This window comes from Crinia signifera, chromosome 7 (assembly GCF_055691185.1).
Source record: "Crinia signifera chromosome 7, ASM5569118v1, whole genome shotgun sequence".
Lineage (NCBI taxonomy): Eukaryota > Metazoa > Chordata > Amphibia > Anura > Myobatrachidae > Crinia > Crinia signifera.
The window spans coordinates 194,780,214-194,805,899 of record NC_139223.1 but is presented as its reverse complement, the minus strand read 5'-3'; the positions used below and the strand labels follow the sequence as shown (position 1 = coordinate 194,805,899).

At 44.7% G+C, this 25,686-nt stretch overlaps 1 protein-coding gene across 4 annotated transcripts in view; it reads right to left on the bottom strand.

Moving 5' to 3' along the window:
• The window catches only part of LOC146021018 (neurabin-1-like), a 92,656-nt gene that overhangs the window by 31,667 nt on the left and 35,303 nt on the right, over positions 1–25,686 (bottom strand). For all 4 annotated transcript variants that reach the window (XM_083154800.1, XM_083154796.1, XM_083154798.1 and 1 more), the window contains exons 3-9: positions 20,313–20,445; positions 18,498–18,618; positions 15,947–16,051; positions 4,549–4,678; positions 4,249–4,404; positions 2,031–2,084; positions 92–321 (exon numbers count right to left, since the gene is read on the bottom strand). In XM_083154800.1, the coding sequence (XP_083010926.1) occupies positions 92–321; positions 2,031–2,084; positions 4,249–4,404; positions 4,549–4,678; positions 15,947–16,051; positions 18,498–18,618; positions 20,313–20,445 (929 nt within the window). The remainder of the gene's footprint in view (positions 1–91; positions 322–2,030; positions 2,085–4,248; positions 4,405–4,548; positions 4,679–15,946; positions 16,052–18,497; positions 18,619–20,312; positions 20,446–25,686) is intronic.

Below are 25,686 nucleotides of genomic sequence, written 5' to 3'. Positions count from 1 at the left end.
TGTACATATTTGCTCTCATTGGGAATAGAAGGGATAAACAGGTCACAAGCGGTTTGTGCATCACATGATTATATGGAAAGGCGAAGCATACTTTAGCTGAAATTCTTTGAGTAACTTCTTGGCCTTGGTATATTTCTTCTCTAGTGTGTCGTACTGTTCCTGGGTTTCTTTCAGATGCTCGTTGACTGTTTTACACAGTGCCTGAGCCTCCAGCCAGTAGGTCTCTAATTTCTTAATCTTCTCCTTGTTTTCATCCACGGATTGCAGATACTTCAGACGGTTGGTTTCCCAGTCCAGTTTTTCAGCCTCTGCAGCCTTTATCTTTAAACATGAAGAATAAAAGGACAGTTATGACATCAAGTTTAAAATGGACATCATAGAATAATGACATTCAAATTGGATGGGTTTCCTATGACCATGTTTTCCCTAAAACAAATGTACAGGATCTTGGGACATTGCCTTTTCTAGGACCTTGTCATGTTTATAGAAGTACTGAACCCAGGAAATGGCAACAATACTGCAATAGGCAAAGTATCGCATTTAGCCAGTAACTACTTGTAGCTACGATATACTTGAAAAACAGATTTCGTTAATCAAGATAAAAAAGTCTGATGAACGCAGTATACACACACACACACACACACACACATCCTGAAATCCCCAGCATCGATTATTTCATACAGAATTATTTTCCCGTGTGATATACACCACAGCTTGCATGCCCTGCTATGCAATGTACAGACTATTCACTTGCAGCCTCCTGGGTAACGAAAATGCTTTGAACAGAGTGATATTTCACCAGAAAACGAAGAAAAGGGTTGTCACAGCAAGAATACCCTTCTATATATTTTTTCTGTCCTACATGAACACTTGTATAGCTATTGCAGCCGGTTCATGCATTGCACCTTCATGTTTCATATAGCAGTGTTTACATTTTAGAGTACAGCATCATGAAGCATTTCCTGGCTAGAATGATTTATGCTTTATATATTGTATTCACAACATAACTCATTTGCATTACAACTGTCTCAAAACTTAATGCTACTAAGCTGCTAAATGAAAGTTGTGAACAGGCTTCCACATGGCTGGCAAACCACAGTTACATCATATCTGGTAAGCCTCCTGTTGTAGCTATTACTGCGCTGCCCTCTGTATATAAGCAACACCATTCCAAAGAAAATGTAGAACTTTAAAAAAGCTCTTGACTGCCATTCTTCAAACAAAGCCAGTAATATGTCAGTTAGAAGCCGATTGGCTGATACTTTATCCGGTACTTGTTTCCTAGCATGGCATCGTGTACCTTATTTAGTGGGGTCCGCTGCGTGCGATGCTTGTACAATTTAATATCGCATAGCATCGCATGCCGGCAAATGGGATGCAATTTTTAATTGTACAAGCACCCATGCCATGAGATGTGATGGGTGCTTACAATGAGATGTAACCCCCAAGTATCCATGGCATCCCGAAGCGTGCTCGTATTCCGTGGCGAGCTTCGGGCTCGTATTCCGCGTTTGCTCGCCACGCTTCGGGCTCGTATTCCGCGTTCGCTCGCCATGCTTCGGGCTCGTATTCCACATTCGCTCGCCAAGCTTCTGGCTCGCTGCGCTCGCTACACTATCTAGAATCAACTCCACGCCAACGTGGATAGTGGGGGTATGAAAAGGTCGGAGGACGCGTACCGCCGCTGTGCAAGCCACGCTTCGGGATGGCGTGGATACTGGGGGTTACATCTCATTGTAAGCACCCATCACATCTCATGGCATGGGTGCTTGTACAATTAAATCGCATCGCATGCCGCTATATTCAAGGGGGATGCGATGGAAATCGTGGGCGCCATTCTAGGAAACAAGTACCCTTTATCCCTCTCCAAGGTGTATGGGGCCTACACACGTAGCGATACACCTCCACACACAGAGTGATGTAGGGGCATTTTCCAAGCGATCTACTGAGAATGCTTAGAAAATACCCCTTAATTGCTAGTTGTGTAGGCTCCATTAGTACATCTCTCCCAGACAGAGCTGCAGACTTACCCGGTCTTTCAGCTGGTTCACCTCCGCCGTGGTGACAGCGTGCTTCAGCTGAAGCTGGTGGGAGAGAAAAAAATATACATATTGACAAATACACAAAACCTTTTTGTTTAAGTCTGTAAATAGAAATCAATAAAATAAAAGCAGACAAAAACTAGAGGTAGAGATCAGCATGGTCACGTACTGTTTTCCCAATTCCTTATAATAAAGTATTATGCTAAAGAACACGGCCTACCAGCCCCATCCACTGGTTTAACCAGAGGAAGTAATACAAAAAAGAAACTGTAAAAGGTTAACAAATAACACGACTCAGATATTATACCAGTTACTAGACCGGTGGCAAGCTGAAGACCGATTACAGACTAGTCACCAGCCACTCAAAAAAAAACAAAAAAACTTAAAGAGCAACGACATCAGAACACCACTTGAACTGCTCAACTGGGCGCCATCTAGTGGGCGCTGATGCGCAAAACACTTGAAAACCCCCCATAGATTTTAAGAGCAGTGTTCGACTTCTTACATAGAATCTATGAGGGTAAATTTACTAAAGCTTCTAAAACTGAAAAGATGTGATGTTAGCCTTAGCAACCAATCAGATATGGTCTATTGTTCTCTATTGCATCCTAGAAAATGAGAGAGAATCTGATTGGTTGTTATGGGCAACACCACCTCTTCATTTTTAGAAGCTTAGCTAAATGTACCTATTTGTGTGTGGATGATCAAACTGTTTATGAAGCACATGGAGTTCAAGGAACACGCAAAAGCAGCCAGTATTTTCCTAACCCTTGTAATAGTCTTAAACCATTGAAAAAGCTAAACTACTGTCATTTCTGCTAAGGAAGAAATCAAACCTGCTGCAGAATGCGGGTGCCAGACAGTTTCGACAGTCGGGATCCCAACAGTCACCGGCAATTCTCCCTCGTGGTGGTCCACGACCACCATAGAGGGAGACTAGAATAGGTGGCGAGCCCGCAAGGGGCTTTGTTGCGCTTGCCCCGCTGTGTGAGTCCGGCCAGTCAGGATCCCGACATCGGGCTAATGACTGTCGGGACTATATACCACACCTGCAGAATGCTGGGACCTGTCAGTGCCGTATACATTATTATATGGGTGACCGATACTCCTGGGAATACACTGCAAGTAATTACTAGTGGTCTGTCGTGCTGCATTCTCCAGGTCATATATATGTTCTATAGCCCCATCGATCAGGTAAACTATTACTATAATATACAAGGAATTTGTTTACTAGGGGCAGGTTTACTAAAGGATTAATGTAATCGTGTGTTGGGCTTTTATGGTTAAAACAAACATTTAAATGACTTTTTTATATATATATTCATTTTTAAAATGTTAGTGATGTGTTTTAACCCTGGAAGCTGAAATTGATTAAAATTGACAGTTAATAAATATACCTCCTAGTATACAAATGTGTTAACTAATGGGGCCCTCCACACGGGGAGATTGCTCAGCATACAGTGATGTGTCAGCGCTGTGTGCTGAGCGATCCGTCAGGGCCAGTGTTCTCCGGTGAGAACACTGGCCCTGAACGATTAATATCCAGCATGTTGCATATTAAATCGCCCGGTGTTAGTGATGATGGGGCAATTTCTAAGTGATCTAAAAATGCCCTGAAATTGCGCCGACTGTAGTCTGCATAACAATCTCACACAGACTTCAAGACAACTGAAAACCTCTCCCCACCTTAGGCCACGTCTCCAGGCTATTGGTATGACAAGAGGTTTATCACACCACAATGACATCACCAACACTGCTGCCCGAACTGATAAAGGCATTATGCACAGGAGACCTCATAAAACAAAGCGAACCTAAACTAAGTGATAATACTTTCCTGCAGTCATTGCTCAACATTAGAGTCAGGCAAACCAAATAGGAAAATCATTATGTCTAAAAATTCTATTAAAAATGGTTGGTTCTGGTTGACGTGATGACCGCTATTGGTCAACATGGACAGAAGCCAACGGTCGACATGAGTTTTAAATGTTATTTTCTTTGTACTTTTTTTTTTTGCTGTACGATCCAAGCAGACTACGTTTGAGAAAGGTAAAGTGTGCCGAGCATAGTGAGGCACCATGGGGGTATGAGAACACAAATTGGGGGTCTGTGTACCAAAAAAACCTCACGTCAGCCTTGGTCATGTCCACCTAGACCTTGTTGACCCTCTGATCCACACCCAAAAATTGTGACCAAGCCAACAAGCTACCTCTTTAAACTTGAGTGGCAGCTGAGATGCATCCATATCCATCGGGAAATGTAGGTCGTCGCTTTCCGACAGCTCAAACACTTCAACAGAATTCCCATGTAGTGGCTCTAGATTATACTCATCATCTTCATCATCGTCATCTTCAGAATCATCTTCCTGTAGGAACAGCGGACAATCATAGAAAGTACATAAGTAAACATCCAGGTGTTAGGTAAAGCAGTGATCTATAGTAAAAGTGTGGACACACACAAAAAAATAGACGAGGGAATCAATGAGGAAATGCATTGAAGGTTTCCCTACCTGCCCAGTGCTGCCCTCCGAGTAGTGCTGCTCATACATCTGCTGCTGGCATCGCTCTTGCTCTAGAGTCTCGCTGATGAGTCGGGCCACCTCGCTCTGCGCCCCCGGCTTCTCTCGCCCAATTAGGAATCTAAATGCACAACAAACAAAACATAGTAAAAAAAATCTTTTGTTCAAGACAGATTGCTCAACATTACAAAGAGGTGTCAAATACATTTAAACACTTTTTAAATCCCACTTCTGTGGGCACCTAAAACAAACTGAAGCATGATGGGATGCAGAAGGGGAGGAGCCTGCAGCACTTTAAATCTCTGAAACACAGAACACCCATGCTCAGCCCAAGAGCCACGATTACCACCCAATTCAGCCACACAAGCGGGCTGCCACCATAGTAGGAATCCTGGTTATCGGACTCGCAGGTCATCATCTTCCACCCACATAAAGAAGACACCCAAAAATCCTGTTTTGTAGGATCGGAATCTCAGCCAATTTGGGGCCACATATGTTTGATTATAGGGCCCACATCTGACACCAGCTGTAGTATCCCAGGCACGTGATGACATCAACTTCATTTGACAGAATAAGTGTTTTATTGAGGTAGAAATGGAAGAGGCCATTAGAAAACACGATTCCTGGCTAGCATAGTTCTCATATTGCTACAATGGAAAACTTAGAACCTCCAAAGATGTAAATGGAAAAAATTACACTTAATGAGCGGCAAACTTGAAAGATGGCAAGGACAGTTTAAGCACCTATTAAATTGCCCCAGGCCTGAAAACTTAGACCCCCTAGTTACTGGAAAACAATGACCCTCAATATCATAGTGACATAACGGCTAACCCACCCAAATGCAGACCAAATTAAACATGCAATTATAAAGCGGATGAGTGGAAAAGCAGTAGGCACCGAGAACATCCCAGCAGAAGCTTTAAAAGCAGGAGGAAACGAAACCAACTTAGAGACATAAGCAATTGCCTGGAAAGACTCCTGTGTTCTAGAAGACTTCAAACATGCCCTAAATCCCATTCATACAAAAAGTTTACCTAGAGGTATCATATCACCAACAAATGATTATAATGAACTCCGGACTACTAACAACAGATTAAAGCAACAGCAGAGAACAAGCTGAATTTAGGCCCGTCGAGGATACAGTGACCACATTTTTATATTTTAGTTCTTTTTTTACTTTAAGCTGTCACAACAAAAGGATCAACGTTATATATTAAGGCCAAATGTCACAACCATCCGGAATCTCATATGGCATCAAGCAAGGTTGTATAAGATCACCCAAGTTCTTTAACATAGCGAAGGACTGGATTCTCAGAAAAAAAAATAGGATTTTGGGTACCTACCGGTAAATCCTTTTCTCGTAGTCCATATGGGATACTGGGCTTCACTACTATGGGGATTGAGACCTCCGCAGGAGAGACAGGCACATAAAAGAACTTTCAGTGTGGGTGCACTGGCTCCTCCCCTCAATCTCCCTCCACTAGTCAGTTAATGCAAAAACTGTGCCGAAGGAGAGCATGTGAGGAGTATGTGATAATGTATTGTGGTGAGATTCATCCAGCACACCCAAACGAACAAAAAACATATAAAAGAGGTGAATCCTAACAACTTAAGAGGACACCTGTAACTAGAACAAATCTATAGTCATATTTATCCTATAGAAAACAAGGCAATAAGCCTAACAATGAAGTAGGATCTGACAGCAGAAAAAGCCGCACTGAGGCGGGCTCCCAGTATCCCATATGGACTACGAGAAAAGGATTTACCGGTAGGTACCCAAAATCCTATTTTCTCTACCGTCCAATGGGATACTGGGCTTCACTACTATGGGGAGGTCCCAAAGCTACCAGAACGGGTGGGAACGTGCGGATTCTGCTGTAGAACCGCATTCCCGAACTGGGAATCCTCCCTGGCCAGGGTGTCAAACTTGTAGAACTTCACAAATGTGTGTTGCCCTGACCAAGTTGCGGCCCTGCAGAGCTGCATTGCCGACACCCCTCGAGCAGCCGCCCAAGAGGTACCTACCGACATGGTTGAATGAGCCTTTACTGAAAAAGGAAGCGACAAACCAGCTGATGCATAAGCCTGCTGGATAGTACATCTTATCCACCTGGCAATGGTACGCGTTGAAGCAGGTAAACCCTTCTTCTGCGCATCATAAAGCACAAACAGGCTGTCCGTCTTACGGATCCTAGCTGTGCGCTTGACATACCCCTTAAGGGTGAGGACCACATCCAAGGTATCTGGTATATCTGGGTGTGTCGCGCTAGAAGGAACCACAATAGGTTGGTTTAGGTGGAACCCTGACACCACCTTTGGAAGGAATTGTGGTCTAGTCCTGAGTTCCGCCCTATCGTTGTGGAACACAAGGTAAGGGCTCCGACAAGATAAGGCCCCGAGCTCGGACACCCTCCTGGCCGAAGCTAGAGCCAGCAGAACAACAGTCTTCCAAGTGAGGTGTCGCAGCTCAGACTCCTCCAGTGGAACAAACCGGGCTGATTTTAAGAAAGTAAGAACTACTTCCAAATCCCATGGTGCAGTGGGAGGCACAAAGGGGGGCTGAATCCTCAGCACCCCCTGTAAGAAGGTTTGCACTTCCGGCAAGGCCGCAATCTTTTTCTGGAAAAACACAGATAGTGCGGAGATTTGGACCTTTAAGGAACCCAATCTGAGTCCCTTATCCAAGCCAGCCTGAAGGAAACGTAGCAGACTGTTTAATCGAAAACTGGCCGGAGGCAAGTCATTCTTCTCACACCAGGCAATATATCTGCGCCATATTACATGATAATGAGACGCCGTCACCGGCTTCCTGGCTTTTATCATTGTAGTGACGACAGAGGGATGGAGACCCTTGTGGGCTAAGATCTGCCGCTCAACCTCCAGGCCGTTAAACGTAGCCGCTGTAAGTCCTGGAAGACTAACGGGCCCTGGAGGAGCAGGTCTTCTCTTAGGGGCAGACGCCACGGGTCTTCCACTAGCATGGCCTGAATGTCCCCGTACCAGGCCCTTCTTGGCCAGTCTGGTGCCACCAGTATGGCCTCCGTCTCCTGATGCCGGAGCCGCTTTAGCACCCGAGCCAACAATGGGAGAGGTGGGAAGAGGTACACCAACTGGAAATCCCAGGTCCAGGTGAGAGCGTCCACCGCTATCGCCCCTGGGTCTCTGGTCCGTGCACAGTACATTGCTACCTTGTGGTTCAATCGTGAAGCCATCAGGTCGATCTGAGGGAGCCCCCACAGATCCGCTATGGCATCGAACACTTGAGTGTGAAGGCCCCACTCTCCCGGGTGAAGATCGTGACGACTCAGGAAGTCCGCCTCCCAATTGTCGACCCCCGGGATAAAAATGGCAGACAGGGCCTGGACATTCTGTTCCGCCCAGGACAGAATTTTTGACGCTTCTCTCATGCAAGGCATGCTCTTGGTACCACCCTGCCGATTTATATAGGCCACGGTGGTGGCATTGTCCGACTGGACCTGGATCGCCTTGCCCCGTAACAATGGAGCTGCCTGTAACAGGGCATAGTAGACTGCCCTCAACTCCAGCTTGTTGATATGAAGGCCCGACTCCAGTGGAGACCATCGACCCTGTAGGCGGACTCCCTGTGTCACAGCTCCCCAGCCCCTCAGACTGGCGTCCGTGGTTACCAGAATCCAGTCCTGGATCTGGAACCGTCTGCCTGCCAACAAATTGGATGAATCTAGCCACCACTGTAGCGAGATCCTGGTTCTTGTTGCAAGGCCAATCCTTCTGCGCATCTGCAGGGGGGAGCCGGACCATTTTGTCAGAATATCCAATTGAAAAGTCCTGGAATGGAAGCGGCCAAATTGTATTGCTTCGAATGAAGCCACCATCTTGCCTAGAAGCCGGAGGCAAAGATGGATCTGTACCAGAGGTGACTGTAGGACCTCCCTGACCAGCTGTTGTATTGCAGTGACCTTTTCCATCGGCAGAAAGACTTTTTTGTTCCGATGTATCCAGGATCATGCCCAAGAAAACCATCCTCTGGGTCGGAACCAGCGATGATTTGGGCATGTTCAGGATCCACCCGTGGTCTCTTAGAACCTGTATGGACAGATTGAGAGCACTGCTTAAAGCCTCCGCCGACCCTGCTTTTATTAGCAGGTCGTCCAGGTATGGCACTACATTCACCCTTCGGAGCCTGAGTAGTGACATCATTTCCGCCATTACCTTTGTGAAAACCCGCGGGGCTGTCGACAGGCCGAAAGGTAACGCCCGGAATTGGTAATGGTCGTTCCCCAAGGCAAACCTGAGATAGATTTGGTGTGGGGGCCAGATAGGAATGTGTAGATAGGCGTCTTTGACGTCTATAGAGGCCAGGAACTCCCCTCTTTCTAGGCTGGCGATCACAGAGCGCAAGGACTCCATCCTGAACTTGAACACGCGCAGGAAGGGGTTCAGTGACTTTAGATTCAGGATGGGTCTTACTGAGCCGTCTGGCTTCGGTACCAGGAATAAGTTGGAATAATATCCCTGGCCCTGCTCCGTGTCTGGCACCGGTACAATTACCTGAGACTGAAGCAGCCTGGTAATGGCCCCCTGAAGGAGCACCTGATCTTCCTGGGATGCTGGAAGTGCCGACCTGAAGTATCGTCTGGGAGGGGGTTTGTCGAATTCCAGCCTGTAACCTAGAGAAATGAGACCCCTGGCCCAGGAATCCAGACCCGAGGCGTCCCACACATGGCTGAAATGCAACAATCGCGCTCCCACCGCGAGAGAGTCTCGTGGCGGGAAAACCCCGTCATGCTGCAGGCTTAGAGGAAGTCGCGGCATTTGGACGGTCCTGGGTGTTGGAGGTGTTAGGCTTCCTAAACTTGCCTCTCGTTCCCCTGCTGGCATTGGAGGCGCCCCTAGCCTTGGGGCGAAACCTGTTCCCACGAAAGGACTGCTGGGAAGCACCTGTGAAGGTACGCTTTGCAACCGTGGGGGCTGATGGAAGGAAGGTAGATTTTCCTGCCGTGGCTTTGGAAATCCAACCGTCTAATTCACTGCCAAACAGCCATTCTCCTGTAAAGGGAATACCCTCCACACTCGAGTCTACATCTGCAGACCACTGACGCAGCCACAAGGCCCGTCTGGCTGAAACCGCCATGGCTGAATTGCGCGCGTTTATTGCGCCCAGTTCCTTTTGTGCCTCGCACAGGATTTTTGCGGTATCCTGAATGTGACGCAGGCTGTCCCCTATCTGGGCCACAGTCATGTCACCCAACAACCCTTCCTGAATCTGGGTTGACCAGGTATGATAGCCTTGGCCATCCAGCAGCTGGCTAAAACTGGACGCTGGGATGCCCCACTAGCCGTATAAATGGACTTGAGGGTAGCTTCCAGCCTTCTGTCCGCCCCGTCCTTAAGGGTGGATACCCCTGGGACTGGTAACAACACCTTTTTAGAAAGGCGGGAGACAGAGGAGTCCACTACCGGTGGCTCCTCCCACTTCTTTCTGCCCAAAGGTTCAAAAGGATAAGCATTTGTGAACCGCTTTGAAAGGGTAAACCTCTTATCAGGGTTTTGCCATGCAGCCCTGAAAACAGTTTCTAACTCCGCCTGCTCAGGGAAGTATACTGGCTGTTTCCTCTGAGTCATGAAGAAGGGATCTCCTTCTGCGGATGCCTCCACTGGGAGATCTAAAACATCCCTAATGGCCCTGATAAGTGGCTCTGGACCATGCACTGCCGCCTCAGGAGCTGGTTCCTGCAGACCCTGCTCCTCACCCTCCTCCAATATGTCCTCATCGTCATCATCTGTGTCAGGATCCATTTCAGTAGCCTGCCTCTTTTGAGGCTGTGCGGGAGGAGGAGGTACATTAAGGGTATGAAGAATATCCACCCTGGCAGCTAACATGGACAATTCCCTCTGAACCCTCTGCGTTTGCTGAGTGTTAGTGGAAAGCTGTGAAGCCACAGAATCCAACAAGGTCTTTATGTTGGAGGCCCAAGCAGGCTCCTGCTCGTCTGCCTGCGATGGCCCCACAAGCTGTGGGGGCACCCCACTGATCTGGGTGTCAGCACTGCTGGGCTGAGGTGACATACAAGCCTCACAAGTAACCTGTGACTGTGACTTGGGCACAAACTTGGTGCTACACACCATGCAAGTGAACTTTTTCACCATGATGAGACAGTACTAACAATGTCTGCTGTACAATCTGCAGTACAACACAACCCCCACGCAGTCACACACGTGCACACACCGCACCACTGGATATGAAAAACAGACTATGTGCTTGTTTTATGCTGTGTCTGTAACTAATCAGTGGGGAAAAAACAGAGCAATTGGGGAGCCAAATACACCCTTAACCTGAACTCACAGATCTGGGTGAGCTGGTAACGCTTACACAGTGATATGAACAACACAGTGTCTAATGAGCCAGATAGCGCAGAAGCGCTAAATCGCTATGAAAAACCTGCTGTCTCTGCCGTGCTGCAAGTACCCGGATCCACCACGCCAGTGAGGAGCCCTCTGTAATGGAGTCTGGCAGCGTGTTGAAGAAGCAGGAAGTGACAGCGCGCGCCCAGCAGAGCTTGGTCCCGCTCTGAGTGAAGCCCCGCCCCCTGTACACGGAGCTGGCGCTTCTATATATTTATACTGACATTAATAAAGGTGTAAAATATATATATAATACATTATAACCTGAGGGGTGTCCCTGGTGGTCCAGCGGCAGCACCCCTATGCCAGTTACCAGACGCGGTGTTCACGCGGTCCCTGCTGGAGAGCCGCCATTACTAGCCGTCGTCTTGCCGCATCAGAAATGGCTGCGGGGACCCCTTGTGGGACCCCCAGCCTGTACTCACCACCGAAGTCTTCAGACCTGTCAGGGGTGTGCGGCGGCTAGGAGACTTGCTCGCCACAGCGCAATGCTGTGCGGTGACAAGTCCCACGCAGGACCGAATTGTCCTGTAGCAGGGTCAGCTCTGCACCTGAAGAGGTCGGGAACTGACCCTTCCCCTGACACCCACGAAGCAGGACAGCTGTGTGGTCACCACAGCGCCCCAAAATAACAAACTTTAAAAATAAATGTAGAAAAACTCTGGAGCATCCAGAAGCACTGCCTCTCCTGAGGCACATTTCAAAACTGACTAGTGGAGGGAGATTGAGGGGAGGAGCCAGTGCACCCACACTGAAAGTTCTTTTATGTGCCTGTCTCTCCTGCGGAGGTCTCAATCCCCATAGTAGTGAAGCCCAGTATCCCATTGGATGGTAGAGAAAAAACTTTTCTAATGGAAATTGACATAGTTAATGGCAGACATACAGCCAGCATATAGATTGTAAGCTCCAGTGGGGCAGGGACTGATGTGAATGTTCAAATATTCTTTGTAAAGCGCTGCGGAATACAGTATGTGTGCACTATATAAATAACTTAAGTAAATAATGGAGAGGGGGAAATGGAAAATTCGGACTTCCTCTAAACCTGTACAAACTATGGCCCTCCAGATGTTGGGAAACTACAAGTCCCATCATGCCTTGCCACAGTTTTGCTATTAGGGAATGCTAAAACTAGTGTTCATTCTAGCACCCGCCATCTTTGAAAACCCATGCAGTTCCTCTTCCCTGCCTGGGGTGTCGCCGTCTGCTGTATGTGGTCTGTATATCAGCACTGATATGCAAACCAAGCCTGTGCTAGAAAGACCACAGCAAACAGCGACACCCCAGGCAGGGAAGCGGAACTGCATGGGTTTTCAAAGATGGCAGGTGCTAGAATGAACACTATAAAACTATGGCAAGGCATGCTGGGATGTATAGTTTCACAACAGCTGGAGGGCCACAGTTTGGACATGCCTGCTCTAAACCATATTTAAAATGTTCTTAAATATACACAGTTTGCAAATCGATATATAAAACCTACATTATTATTCTAAAAGGAAATAGTAAACTCCGGTTTTTGCAACCCTTTGAAAAAAATGAATAATTTCTATAACAATAAAAAGCTGCAAAAGTAAATTGTGCAATCATATCTTATACATAATAGTACTATAGAAGAGATCATCCTATATAATCAGGGTCTAACTTTACTCCTCACCTGTATGGTGTGCCAGCAACCACTAGATGGTGCCAGATAGAGCTCCGTTTGGGGGCGGACACACACAGTCAGGTTGATGGGATAGTGACAAGTACATAATACCTGATAGTTAAATGAAAAAGGTATTTCCCTGGTCAGGAATTTCTGCCCAGGAAGTAAACAGGAATGTGTGGAGAGATTACAGAGTCTGTTACATCCAATAAAAACACCATTGTACAGTTCAGTTGTTGCTGGTTCTATAAGAATTGCACATGACCAATAGGAACGCTGTGCAGCCCCGCCCTTATTCAGCCTTCACTGATGCATCACCAAATAACAGGGCACACTTCAGTGGTGTGTAGGCTAGTATAGGAAAATATCCAGCCTCCCAGTTCAGCAGGGAAACCAGAGGTATATAGATAGGCTAGCGCAGCAAAATAGGAGGGGTGTGTAATAAGTTTCTGGATGTGCATCACATAGGTAAAATATACACAATGTAACTGGTTGAGAACTGCAATCTACGAACAAAAGTTTTTGTGAAATTTCAGGGCACAGAACCGTACACAAGCAGCACAGCACGCCGAAGTAGTCAGCATGTTCTCCTCCTTCATAAACTCGTTATGGAAGTCAGAGGTCACTGGAAGAGTGGTCAACGACAGCAGGAGATTTGATCGGCTACAAGCTGCTTTAGGCTGAAGCACCGTCCTGAACAAGTATTTGAGTGGTTTGCAGAATTTCAATGCTGAAAGCAGTCAACGCAAGAGGAGGAGTGCTCCGGGCAAGCTTTGTCCACCATCACCGAGGACAACATTGCTGATGTGTAGACCATAGTTTGAGGTGGACTCCAGGGTGACCTTATCCCAGTTACAGAAGATAAGCAACTCTTCGGGATCCATCCACTTAAAACTCAACTAAAACCTTGGCAAGGTTTCTGCACACTTGATGCCCCGTCAGCTGACTTGAGAACAGGGAGGCTTGGTTGGTTTGATTTCGCAACATGCTGGCTAAGTTTGATAGTTGTCGCTCAAACTCGATTTGGGCAATCATTAGTGGCTAGGAATCCTGAATCTACCATTTAGACCCCAAAACCAAACAGCCAGCCCAGCAGACCACAGTTGAATGTGCACCACCACAGATGGCCAAACATGATGGATCATGGCCAAGCAGATGGTGGCGGTTTTTGTGGCCAAGAATGGTCATGTATCATTGCAGTCACTGGGGCTGGAACACCAATGTTTTACGCAATTGCTGGAAGCCATTTTTAGGCACCGTCTAAAAAAATAGCGGAAACCAGACCAGGAGTTGCTATTCTGAAGATCGCTGCTGTCTCCAGCCTAATACCCTAATAGACTCGGCACAAATGTGTTGCCAAACACCTATTCTCAAATCACACCCAGCAGCCACATTTAGCTCGTTGCAGGCCTTGCGACATACAGTAGCAGCGCCAAAACACTAATATTACGTACCTAGTATACTAGAAGCAATCTAAGACACAGAATTATCCAACACGTAGAACAGCGGTGTAAAAAGTAACACAATTAAGTAACTAGTACACAATCTAGGCAAAAACAGGTGTGTGAGTAACCAGCGCCACGCATTATGCTTAAACTGCAACTTTATGCCATTTCTTTTTCTACAAAATACTAATCTTAAACACTGTATATAGTACACTATAAGCAAAATTGAAGAAAAGGTATGCAGTCTGTAAGAAGGTAAACCACAGGTGTGACCCGACCCGCGCCATAGATCATTATGCATTATATACGACTTTACACGATTTCATTTGTGACAAAAGAAACCCTAAGAGCTTAGTACACTATATGCAAACTTAGATGCACAATTGGGCTAAAATAGAAAAAATAGAGGGGGGGCATGAAGCCAGGCATCTTGAGCCAAATGGCATAAAAAAGCATAAGCGTGCGAGATCTATAGTTACTCTCTGGACACATTAGAAGTGGTGCACTGCTGTACATTGTAAGGCTGGATACACACACTACATGACGTGTGTACCCAGATGATTCGCAGATCTGTACAGAGGGCAATGGAGCAATGCCTGATGCCATGCAGCATTTTGCAACATGGCATCTCTATAGAGGTAATTTGTCGGCCCTGCAGAAGGGCTCACACAGACATGGCGTTGGCACACATATTGGGCATAGAAGCAGCTCGTTGTGAATGGTATGTTGTTCAAGTTTGCCGGGTCTGGCGACGTATCGCCTGGTGTGTACCCTGCTTAACCCAGAGCTTTCAGAAGCACAAAAATTCTATTAGCATCAACATCATAAAGTATTAAATCAGAGCTTAATATTTAACAATAGTGTTTCCCAGTAAGGGTCCCGATTCTCCTCCCCCCAAAATAGCCTAAGGGTGCATACACACATGGCGATTTGTGGCACTTTTCCAAGCGATCTGTCCAGATATAAATTAAGGACACATGGCTTTGTGTGTACACCGCGAGTCACCATCACCCGCTCAGATCTTAAGAGCGTGCAGTCAAGATCAAAAATAGATCTCCTGCATGTGCACAAAGTTAGTACAGATCGCCAATACACACACCGCTACGTGTGTATGGGCGATCTAGCCCCCGGGAAGCTCAAAAGCTGTTTCCCAAGCTTGCATCGCTCAGCATGTAAGGCTAGGCAGAAAATTGTATACGGGGCATTATACAGTATACAGTCAATAGGGCCAGATATACCAAGCTTCAAAAACTGATAAAATGGAAATTGATTAACAGCCAGCCAATCAACTCCTAACTGCCCTGCTTCATACTGGGTTTGAAAAATGACAGTCAAATTGGTATAGCATGATTATAGTGAAATTCCACAGCTCAATCACCTACAAACCCTGCAGACACTTTTTGGCCTGGTCCTATTCAACACCAATATCCAAAGTAGTCTATGCAGCATGCACACAAATTATGTTTTTCCCTATTAGGCTTTGATGTTCCTGAAGCTATTATTGATCGCCTCACAGCAAAGAATATACCAAACATGGCAAAAAAGTGTATTTTATTTACTTTATTGAATTTGCAAGAAAATGAAATGAACTAACCACACTCAATACATACTTCGTGGTTCTTGCAAGTGAATTCTCTTTTTGTAGGAGTTTACATGAAAACGCTCAAATCTACAGAAATAATACAGTAGCTCCAAAATGACTTCAGTAAAAAATGACTTCAGTACAATTACAGCTTTAGTGCCAGCCTAGCAGAATACTGCTTTACAGAGAGCATTGTACCGATACTGCAGGTGGAGCAGGTTTTGTTTTAGATTTTCATTAGTACAGTGGACCATCATATTAGATCAAACCCACTACCGCTGAAGTAAGAGCAATCAGTAGAAACTTTGCTCCATGGCCACCTAATTATAAACCTACCTGACTGCGCCTTTGGTGTTCTTCAGTACCGTAGCTGCAAATAATTGTGTAACTCCCACTAAACTTGTACCATCGACTTCCACGATTTGGTCATTCACCTGAATCCTAAGGATAAAATAGTTATAGAAAAAGTAGTTAGAAATGCTGGAAGTAAAAAATAAAAAAAGGACAGGTATGGGGTGGTCACAGCCACTTCAAAAACTAAAATCTCTGACTAGCCCAGTAGAGTCAAATCATCTCTGTTCTCTGAAGCAGTTTCAATCATTAACAGACATTTGATGATTAGGTAATAAGAATCAATATTGACCACAAAGAGTAGGTACAGTGTCCTGTACTGGTCACTTTTACCCAGCAGTTACAAAAAATGTTACCTGTCAATCATTGCATAACAGGATGACCTATTGCAACACTTATCCTCATGTATTCAAATGCCTATAATCCACGAGCATGGCACCCGTAAGGGGTATACCATTCTCCCAGATAGTGAAAAAAATGAAAAATGGCCGCCATTAACGCGCTATCCAATTGGACAAGAATACATGGGATCCGGGATATGTTCCCGGACCCACGTGTTGGCTGCTTATCGCGGATTATGGTTTAGGTGCACCCGAAGAATAATCCCCAATAAGTGCTGGCATTGGGACTCATAGCAAAGCACCCAGAGGACCTAATAGTAACGCTAAATGACCGATGCCACTAGGATGTCCCCCTAAACCTATCTATTCATAACCAGTTTTATTACCATTTTGTTCCCAATTGTGAAGGGCAAACGAATATGCTGGAGCTTATTTAAGTAAACATTAACAATGTTTATAAGGTCTGTTTGGTCATTTAAGCTTTAATAAGCGAGCCTTCGCCCAAATTTACTCTGCCTACAATCTACTTTTTATTCTGGGAGGTTACTGTGTCTAAGTGCTGCAGTGATGTGACATCAAAGCCTCCCCTAATTCCCTTCAGACATTGTTTAATCAGTACATACACGTGAAGGTTGCGAGCCACATGGACCAAACCAATAAAAGTAGAATAATACAAATCTGTCCTGCAACTTCTCTGGGTTAGACGTCCGAGACCATGTGTTTCTGTACAGTTTTAAAACATCCAATAAATGTGGCATCAATAAGCCGTAGCAATCATACCAGTTATGGGTACAACTCAAGTTTGAACTTATTATACCAAAAAGCACTTTAGATACAGATACACACAAAACAAAAACTATTTCAGTTTAAAATAAACAGGAACACAAAACACCTACTGCAGACGGATTACAATAACGCATTGTGCTATATTACGGAATAGAAGGTTGTGACAAGCATGTAACTATAGAGGATCGTACCATGCAGGATGGTTACTCATTACACAAACAAATGCATTTCCTATTCATCAGCTTTAATAAAGAAACAACTTTATATCCAGTTTAACATACTAGCACGTGACATGCGATAATCATCTCGGTAAGAAAACATGCCATTCATATGGAATTCCTGACATTGATTGAATACTAAACACACCCTGAAGGTAAAACAGTCCAGTGACTATTACACTATGTATGTTAGGGAGCAGATCACAGACCAGGTCTGGTTATGTATACAGAACATGTAACCTGCATGACACTAAGCATTACATCAGTACAGTGATAGAAGTCTATTCCACGAAATGCAAAGCCCTGTGGGAAACTAAATGCCTCACAGAGCAGTCATGGCCTGCTGTTCCCTCGTTTAGCCAAAGGTGGCGCCGCACTAGATGGTCCTTCAGAATCAGAGGTACAGTAGATCTCAAGAAGAATCTACCTAATCAGAGGTACAGTAGATCCCAAGAAGAAACTACCTAAAGTATGTGAAGTTGTCTAAAACAGGAAACCCCTTTTAAAAGTAGACAATGGCACATTACCGGGGAGGCTCAAGAGGAGGAGGGTCAATATCGGAGTTCAAAATTCAAACAGGGAAGGCACAGCAACTGCCACTACCTGACATTCCAAACAGACTCACTGGCAGTTGTGACTCCCCTATTTAAAATTATGGACTGTGCAGCAGCCCTCCCCCTAAAAAAAGACGCCACTTCATACAACCAACAATGTTCTATTGAAATCATTCTGCAGCAATCTGTGGGAGGTGCCAGTGGCAGGTGTGGAGCTACCTAAGGGTTATACATGCACTTGCAGTGAACCATCCCTCCCGTTATTTGCATAGTGTTCATTCTAGCACCCACCATAGTTGAAAACCCATGCAGTTCCTCTTCCCTGCTGTAGTGCTTCTAGCACAGTGTGGTTTGTATGTCAGCTCTGATATGCAAACCAGACCTGTGCTAGAAACACCACAGCAGACAGCGACACCCCAGGCAGGGAAGAGAAACTTCAGGGGTTTTCAAATATGGCGGGTGCTAGAATGAACACTAATTTGCATATATCCCTTGCTGGGTACAGGTGAAATAAAAGACCTTCCTTATTTCTTTACAACCCTACCCCACACTCAGTAAAGTCAGTGACTATAATAGCGCTACCGTACTTATGTATTTTTAATGACCAAAGTGTGTTTTCCAGCGAGGGGTTACTTACCGTCCATCCCTTTGGGCCGCTCCTCCCTCTGTTATCGTTTTAACAAATATTCCCAACTTCTCCAGTCCCTGGTCTGCACCAACTCCCATTCCGATGATGCTGATCCCAAGGCCACTGTCACCTGGACACAGAGACAACAACTGTATAAACAATAGTACAGATTACCTAGGGGCAGATGTATTAAGCTTGGTGGAGCGATAATTTGGAAGGTGATAATGCACCAATCACCTCCTATCTGTCAAGTTATAGGATGGGTTTAAAAAAAATGTCCGTTGGGAGCTTATTGGCCGGTGATAACACAGCAGCCACTAGGGCAGATGTATTATAGCTGCGCTCATCGCACCGCTATAATAATTCCTGCTTCGCCTCATTAATGAGGCGAAGCAGGAAGGGACATCGACAAGATGTATTAACATCTTATCCACCAAAACTTGGGAGCGAAGGGGACGCACTGTCTCTTCTTCCCGGCCCGGCCTTTCTGGGCATACGCGAGATCTGGGTACTCAAGTGAGATCTCAAGCACAGCACGGAGCCAGCAGCAGGGTTAGTTTTGTCCCTGATATAAGGATAGGACAACGCAAGCATGGGGCTGGCGAAGTGGACACTGCCGCTTTAACGGGCGATGTATACCTGACAGCCATACACCGCCTGCGCTGCAAACACTAGGGAGGCTTGAAGGGGACAGCTACGCTGAGTGTTATGCGGCGGCCTGACCCTAGTACACAATACATTTAATTTTTTTTATACACAAATAAATAGCATATGCACTTAACGTTGGTTCATACAGTACGTCCACTCTATCATTTCTCCAGGCTTAATAAATCCGCCCCCTAGTTAGTTAACCTTTAGCCCAGCATTGCCTACATAAGGCATATGATTTATAGTGTATACCGGAAATGCCTACTTACCCAGAATGATGCTGCTTATTATAAAATAAAAAGTTTGGATTCAACCAAGAACGCCTCCATAGTCCTTATTCAATAATTATTATTTTTTTTATTTCTATTGAATGGGCTGGTTGGAAGGTTCCTTTTCCACAGATGGAGGTTGGTTAAGCTATATAGCTATTATATTACATACACAGCATCTACTTCATCAGTCCTTTTCTTCCATATCATGGTAAGAATTAAGAATGGTAGACAATCCCCCTTTTACTGTTGTAGTCATAGTTAATTGCTCCTCACAGCTAATGATTACTTATGTTCTCTTCAACATAGTGATAGTTTAGGTGTTATTTGATAGTTCTATATTTAGGGATATTACGCTATTGTATTGCGTCACTGCTTACTGATAATGCTTGCTTTGTTCATTTCGTTTCAGAATTATAAAAAAATAAAATAGAGTAGAACAGCTGACGCGCACAATGGACAAGTGAAACAACTCCATAGTTACACTTTACAAGACTAGATACATGGGAAATGATCCAATTACATAGATGCTCATTGGCCACATGATTCTCACTGCTGTGAACATAGGACACTGATGAAAATCTTAAATTAGGAGCCAATGATCACTACAAGTGTCCGTGCAATATACACCTTCTAAGAAACGGATGGTGATCATGCCACACATACTTTTCCTCAGTGTGTACAGGCACTTGACTGGCCAACTTTATGTAAATTACCAAGGCCCCCTGTAGACTGGTCGAAGTGATCTATGTAAACAACTAAGGCCCCTGTAGACTGCAGTTTGAAGTGTGGCAATTTGGGCAAAGGTAAAAATGTTTATCCTGGAAGAGTTCTATTTCAGATATTGTCTGTGCTGCTACAATCACTTGGACTTTTTTTTTACATACGTTTAAAACACAAGATATACCTTTTTCAATCTCTACAGGAAAAACATCCATTTTTTCCACTCTTTTCTCCAACTCATACTCAGCAGAGGCTGCAACCGGGTCCACCTCCTCATTGCGTCGGTCATAGTCTTCATTGGAGAACGTGGAGAACACCTAGACAAAAATTAATAAAAAAAAAAAATAGCTATAGATGTAAGGTGTAAAAGAGGAGTAATATCTTTGGTTTTACTAAAAACAATGTTTTTATCACTTGTTTTGCATCTTAGTGTCTGACAAACTATAGGCCTACATAAACATGCTACAATGAGAAAGAACATTTATATCTGTGTTCAGATAGCACTACGGCCTTCCAATGACAGGTCAAATTCACTGCAATCTAATCCAAAAGGGACCATTCCCATGTGCCTGCAGCAAATCCATCAGTTACTCATACTAGAATTACTAATTTGCTTTACTCTAGAGCAGGGGTGGCCAAATCTGTCAAGATCTACCAACAGTTCATGTTTTTCAGTCAACCTGTGACTCTATAGTAGGAATGAATGCAGCTGGTTTGAAAATGTGACAGTTAGTAATGACTGCACCTATACACCAGCTAGGTAATCTGGAAACGTGGACCGTTGGTAGATCTCGAGGACCGGTTTGGCCAGCCCTGTTCTAGAGTGAAGAAAGAAGAGTCATGGGGAATAAGGGAAAGACCTACAACAGGACAAGACATTCTATCCCAAACAATACAAAATGGTCATCCTAATAAACTCAATGTAGGTCTAGGCCAAGGGAGTCCTAAACAAAGTCAACGGATCCACACTGATACAAACGTACTCCTGTAAAGGCAATACATGTTAAGGACTTCTAGGTCTTTTGCTTCGGGTCACTAGAAGAAGAAAAAAAACTCAAACTCCATTGGCCAGGCGGGAACAACATAACCAATAGGAAAGGCGTACAGTGTAGATAATGCTTTCAATGTTGGGCTAATTAGATCCAAGCCATAGCTTTGTTCCATAAAATGTAATGCAATTATTTGTTTTAATATAGCATCTATGTAAAATGTTCTGACACTCCTATATATACACACACACAGCTAATGGCGAGCATAGAAGATCGGTTTCATGGCATTGCATGTAAATGACATAATGCTCGACCAACAGGATTTGTCAGTTTATGTAAACAAAAGGCAGTTCCATATAAATTAACTTCAATTGCTTGCGGTGAACACACAGCAGTCAGGACTCGCATATATACAGTCATTAAACAACAATGACATGCTGGGTGGCAGCTGGAACGAATAGAATTCACTAGAGGACTGGTTAATTCATTCACTGAACCGCAAGAAAATAAAATATTTTACCACGGTCTTTATCAATTTCACCAAAGCCAACATTCCATCCAATATACAGGACCCTGCCAAATGGGCGTTTAGGAATCTCCATTTCAGCGATCTAGACAGATATGGGGTGAAAAAATCGCCCTATGTGTATGCCCCTTTACTCACGAATTTGCACAGGAAAGATGAGAGCTCCCAGAACGTAGCAATAAGAGATCGCACAAAATGTACAGTATACAGCATTGTATTCCAGCTTGTCCACATTACATGTATCCAGAAACCTCAGATAGTTAGTAAAGGATAGGAGGTCTCGAGGGCACAATTAGAAAATTTCTGGACATACCCAGAAAATGATCTCTCAATATAAATTACTTGACCTTAGGAAAATTAATCACGGATAGTGTTATTTCATATGAACCTGTAATCACTTTATTAAATAAATCCATCAAGATTATTAGCTAATCTCATGACCAGGCCTTCACAACCTCGGTCCTCAAGGCACACAAACAGTGCAGGTTTTCGTGATATCCAGGCTTGAGCACAGGTGACTTATTTAGTGCCTGAGTTAATCTGATTTAACAACCTGTGCTGAAGCTTGGAGATTACTTAAACCTGCACTGTTGGTGTGCCTTGAGGACCATAGTTGGGAATGCCTTCAACTAGACGGACGTTCACCCAACCATCCAACAAGTTGGTTGGTCGGACGGAAAATCTGGTACTGTATGAGAGTAAATGACAATCATCAATTTGCTCACAACCCCAGGAAAATGGACAAAAACAGTCAAATGGTTTAAATTAACCAGACTGAACTACAGCACCTTGTGTGAGCGACAGTTTAATCCAGATTTTGGATGCAAACTATTCAGTACCAGATTTTTTTATTCCAACCATCTAGTTGGATGGTTGGATGAAAGTCGGTCTAATGTATGGCCAGGATAGGACAGCAAGTTACCAAGACGACAGTGGTTTATATCAAGTTTATCGCTTCCAAAGTATATAACACCTGACTGTTCAATTACAGGTTCCATGAAGCAACTAGCACATGGTAAGTGTAAAGTCCTTATCTAAACTTTATTACTGCAACCCATTCAACTCCCCTTCAGACAATGGACTACTTAATAGGAACAGAGAAAGCTCCACAAACTAATTCCTAAGCAGTCCTGATTTTTTCCTTGTTATAACGATGCCTCTGCCCCAATTTCAGATGTGCATACAGTACTACAAGACCAAGAAGTAAGACAAGACCGAGAAATAAGACAAGACACAGAGGACACGGTCATTGTCCAGAATAAAAGAAACCGACAAAATGTATTGTTTTTTTATATATAGGAGTTAACAAACTAGAGAATTTACACACAGGCTGCATTTTCCCAGGGTGGTTGGAAGACCAAGGCAATCTAACCACATTTATATTCCCATACATTAATGTTTTTGCCCTTCCCAGAATCAGCTGAGGTTTTCAAGATGCAGGACAAAGTCTGTCAATTTTCAACTTAAACTCTGTACAGAGAAGTTTAATATGTTACAATGCCATATCTACAGTATCAGACGTGTCAGGGCGTAAGCATGCCAAGACACCACAAAAGCACACACAGAGATACCCTGGGCAAACACAGCATACCTTTTATACGAATGTCTGTTTGTACAATGTAATAATGAGGAATGCGGAAATCCTTTGGGTTTTGCAATTACCTGCCAGAGATGCATGGCAATGATAGAGGCTTTCATCACACAATGGTGCATGGTTAGAACACCAGACAGGAGATCATCTATTCAGCTGTATTATAAAGAGGTGAAACATACCAGGCACTTCCAGCACCTCCTGAAACCTCTTCAAAATCAGCCTTCCTCGATGTATAATGTGGACAATTACACCAGAGGAAGAAATAGTGCAGGATGCATGCGCGCGTGTTAATCAGTAGATCGATAAAATCGACCACTATTGGATGACAGTCAATAGAAGGGTTTCTTCTAGACCAGGCATGTCCAAACTGTGGCCCTCCAGCTGTTGTGAAACTACAAGTCCCATTATGCCTTGCCACAGTTTTGCTATTAGGGAATTCTAAAACTATGGCAAGGGATGCTGGGATGTATAGTTTCACAACAGCTGGGAGGGCCATAGTTTGGACATGCCTGCTCTAGGCTTCTTATGCAAGGTAGAACTGCATACAAAGTCAAAGGTGCAGGTGCACAAATTAAACTCCCAATTTCAAAATTTTTAAATTTTATTGCAAAAATTTTGAAATTGGGAGTTTAATTTGTGCACCTGCACCTTTGACTTTGTATGCAGTTCTACTGAAAGGTCTCCGCAGGGTCGCACCTCTCAATTGGTGTGCACCCCAGGACCCCACCCCTGTATATCTAATGCCGTGTATTTCCATACACATTAGAAGGCCAGAGACCCCTTCTGCGCCTGGTGGTAGCACCCACGCCCACCTGTCCTATATATTGGTTTTAATTAGGTTCCTGACATTTCTTAGACTGCATGCAGAGCAAGGTGAGACCTGCACAAATGTTTAATGGATTATCAGATGGGGGGGTGCATTTCTGGGTTGTGGGCCCCCCTGGACTGGTGTGGCTGTTTGGCCTCAGGAGCAACACAAATTAACACTTATTTTCATTTTCACTTTCATCCCTATTGTGTGTTTTATTTCAATGTAATTCATTTCTAACCTTTAGCTCTCACTACTTCACCTCTCATTTTTTTACCTCTCACTTACTTATCCCTGCTATCTTTTAGCAGCCTCTCTCACTAACCTATCCTCACTTTGTTTCACTATATATTTCTTTCAGTCTTGTGTTGCCCTGGGGTCACTCAGCTGCACCATTTTTGGGGTGCCCTGTGCCCTAGATTTGTACCCCGCAAAATGTTAGGGACTTGCCCGACTAATGAGGTCACCTGGTCGCGGTGGGCAAGCCGTTACTTATGGCCATAACTAAGCGAAGAACCTCGCTAAAAATGCAAAATTTTATTGCAAAAATTTTGAAATTGGGAGTTTAATTTGTGCACCTGCACCTTTGACTTTGTATGCAGTTCTACTGAAAGGTCTCCGCAGGGTCGCACCTCTCAATTGGTGTGCACCCCAGGACCCCACCCCTGTATTTCTTATGCAAGGTGCCACGCCATGCCCGTTAAAGCTTTTAAAATGCGACCTTCCCCTTTTGTGTGCGCCCCCGCCACGCCGACATGTTGCGGAGGACTTTTCTATCCGCTGCTGTCAGTGTCAGGCCTTCCTGCTGCTGCTGCCCCCCTTTGCGCTGACTTGTTGCTGAACGCGGGTGGCCAGCTTTTCCAGCTTCACCCCATCCCCCGCCACATTGGCACGCGGCTCAAGTCCTCTGCTGAGAACGATGCAATCTAATCCTGGGGGGTGGGGGTTTGCCCCCTCTGTTGGAGGAAGTGGGGGGGGGGGGGGGGGCGCTACTCGGTGGAAACAACCTACTAAAATCCTAGTGTGAACACCAAATACAGATGGAGCGAGTCCCATAGCGGCTCCTGGCGATTCTATCGCCATTCGCCGTCCCCCACCGGAGTCCGTCAGAATAGGGCTCGCATGCCCCATTCTCCCGGAAGCCTTGCAGCCCTCTGCGTCCCCATCTGCCCCGGGCAGGCTGTCTGTCAGCGGCTCCATCTGTAGGTTGACACGAGCAATAAGTCAACATTTAAAAGGTTGACAAATTTTTAATTTGTTTTGGATGTATGTCAATTTTTGACTGCAGATCTATACAATGTGGACCTTATGACCATGTACAGTACACCTGCATGTGAAATATGGAAACAATGTACATCAGTAAGTATCTTCTTCAAAAGTACCACATTGCTCAAAATATAAAAAAGTAACAAAAAAAATTGTAAAACAGAAAGCTCAATACATATGTCAAACGATGTGAAGCACAAATCATAAATACACTATTGATGCTGTAAATGGCTAAATTGCTGCATCACTTTGGAGTTCACATTTCCACCAATCCGAAAATTATAAACTAGGGAACGAATAGTAAATTACAGAAACCTGACTCAGACGGAAAATAGTATTCATTTTAGCACCCTGCATCTTCCAAAACCCATGCAG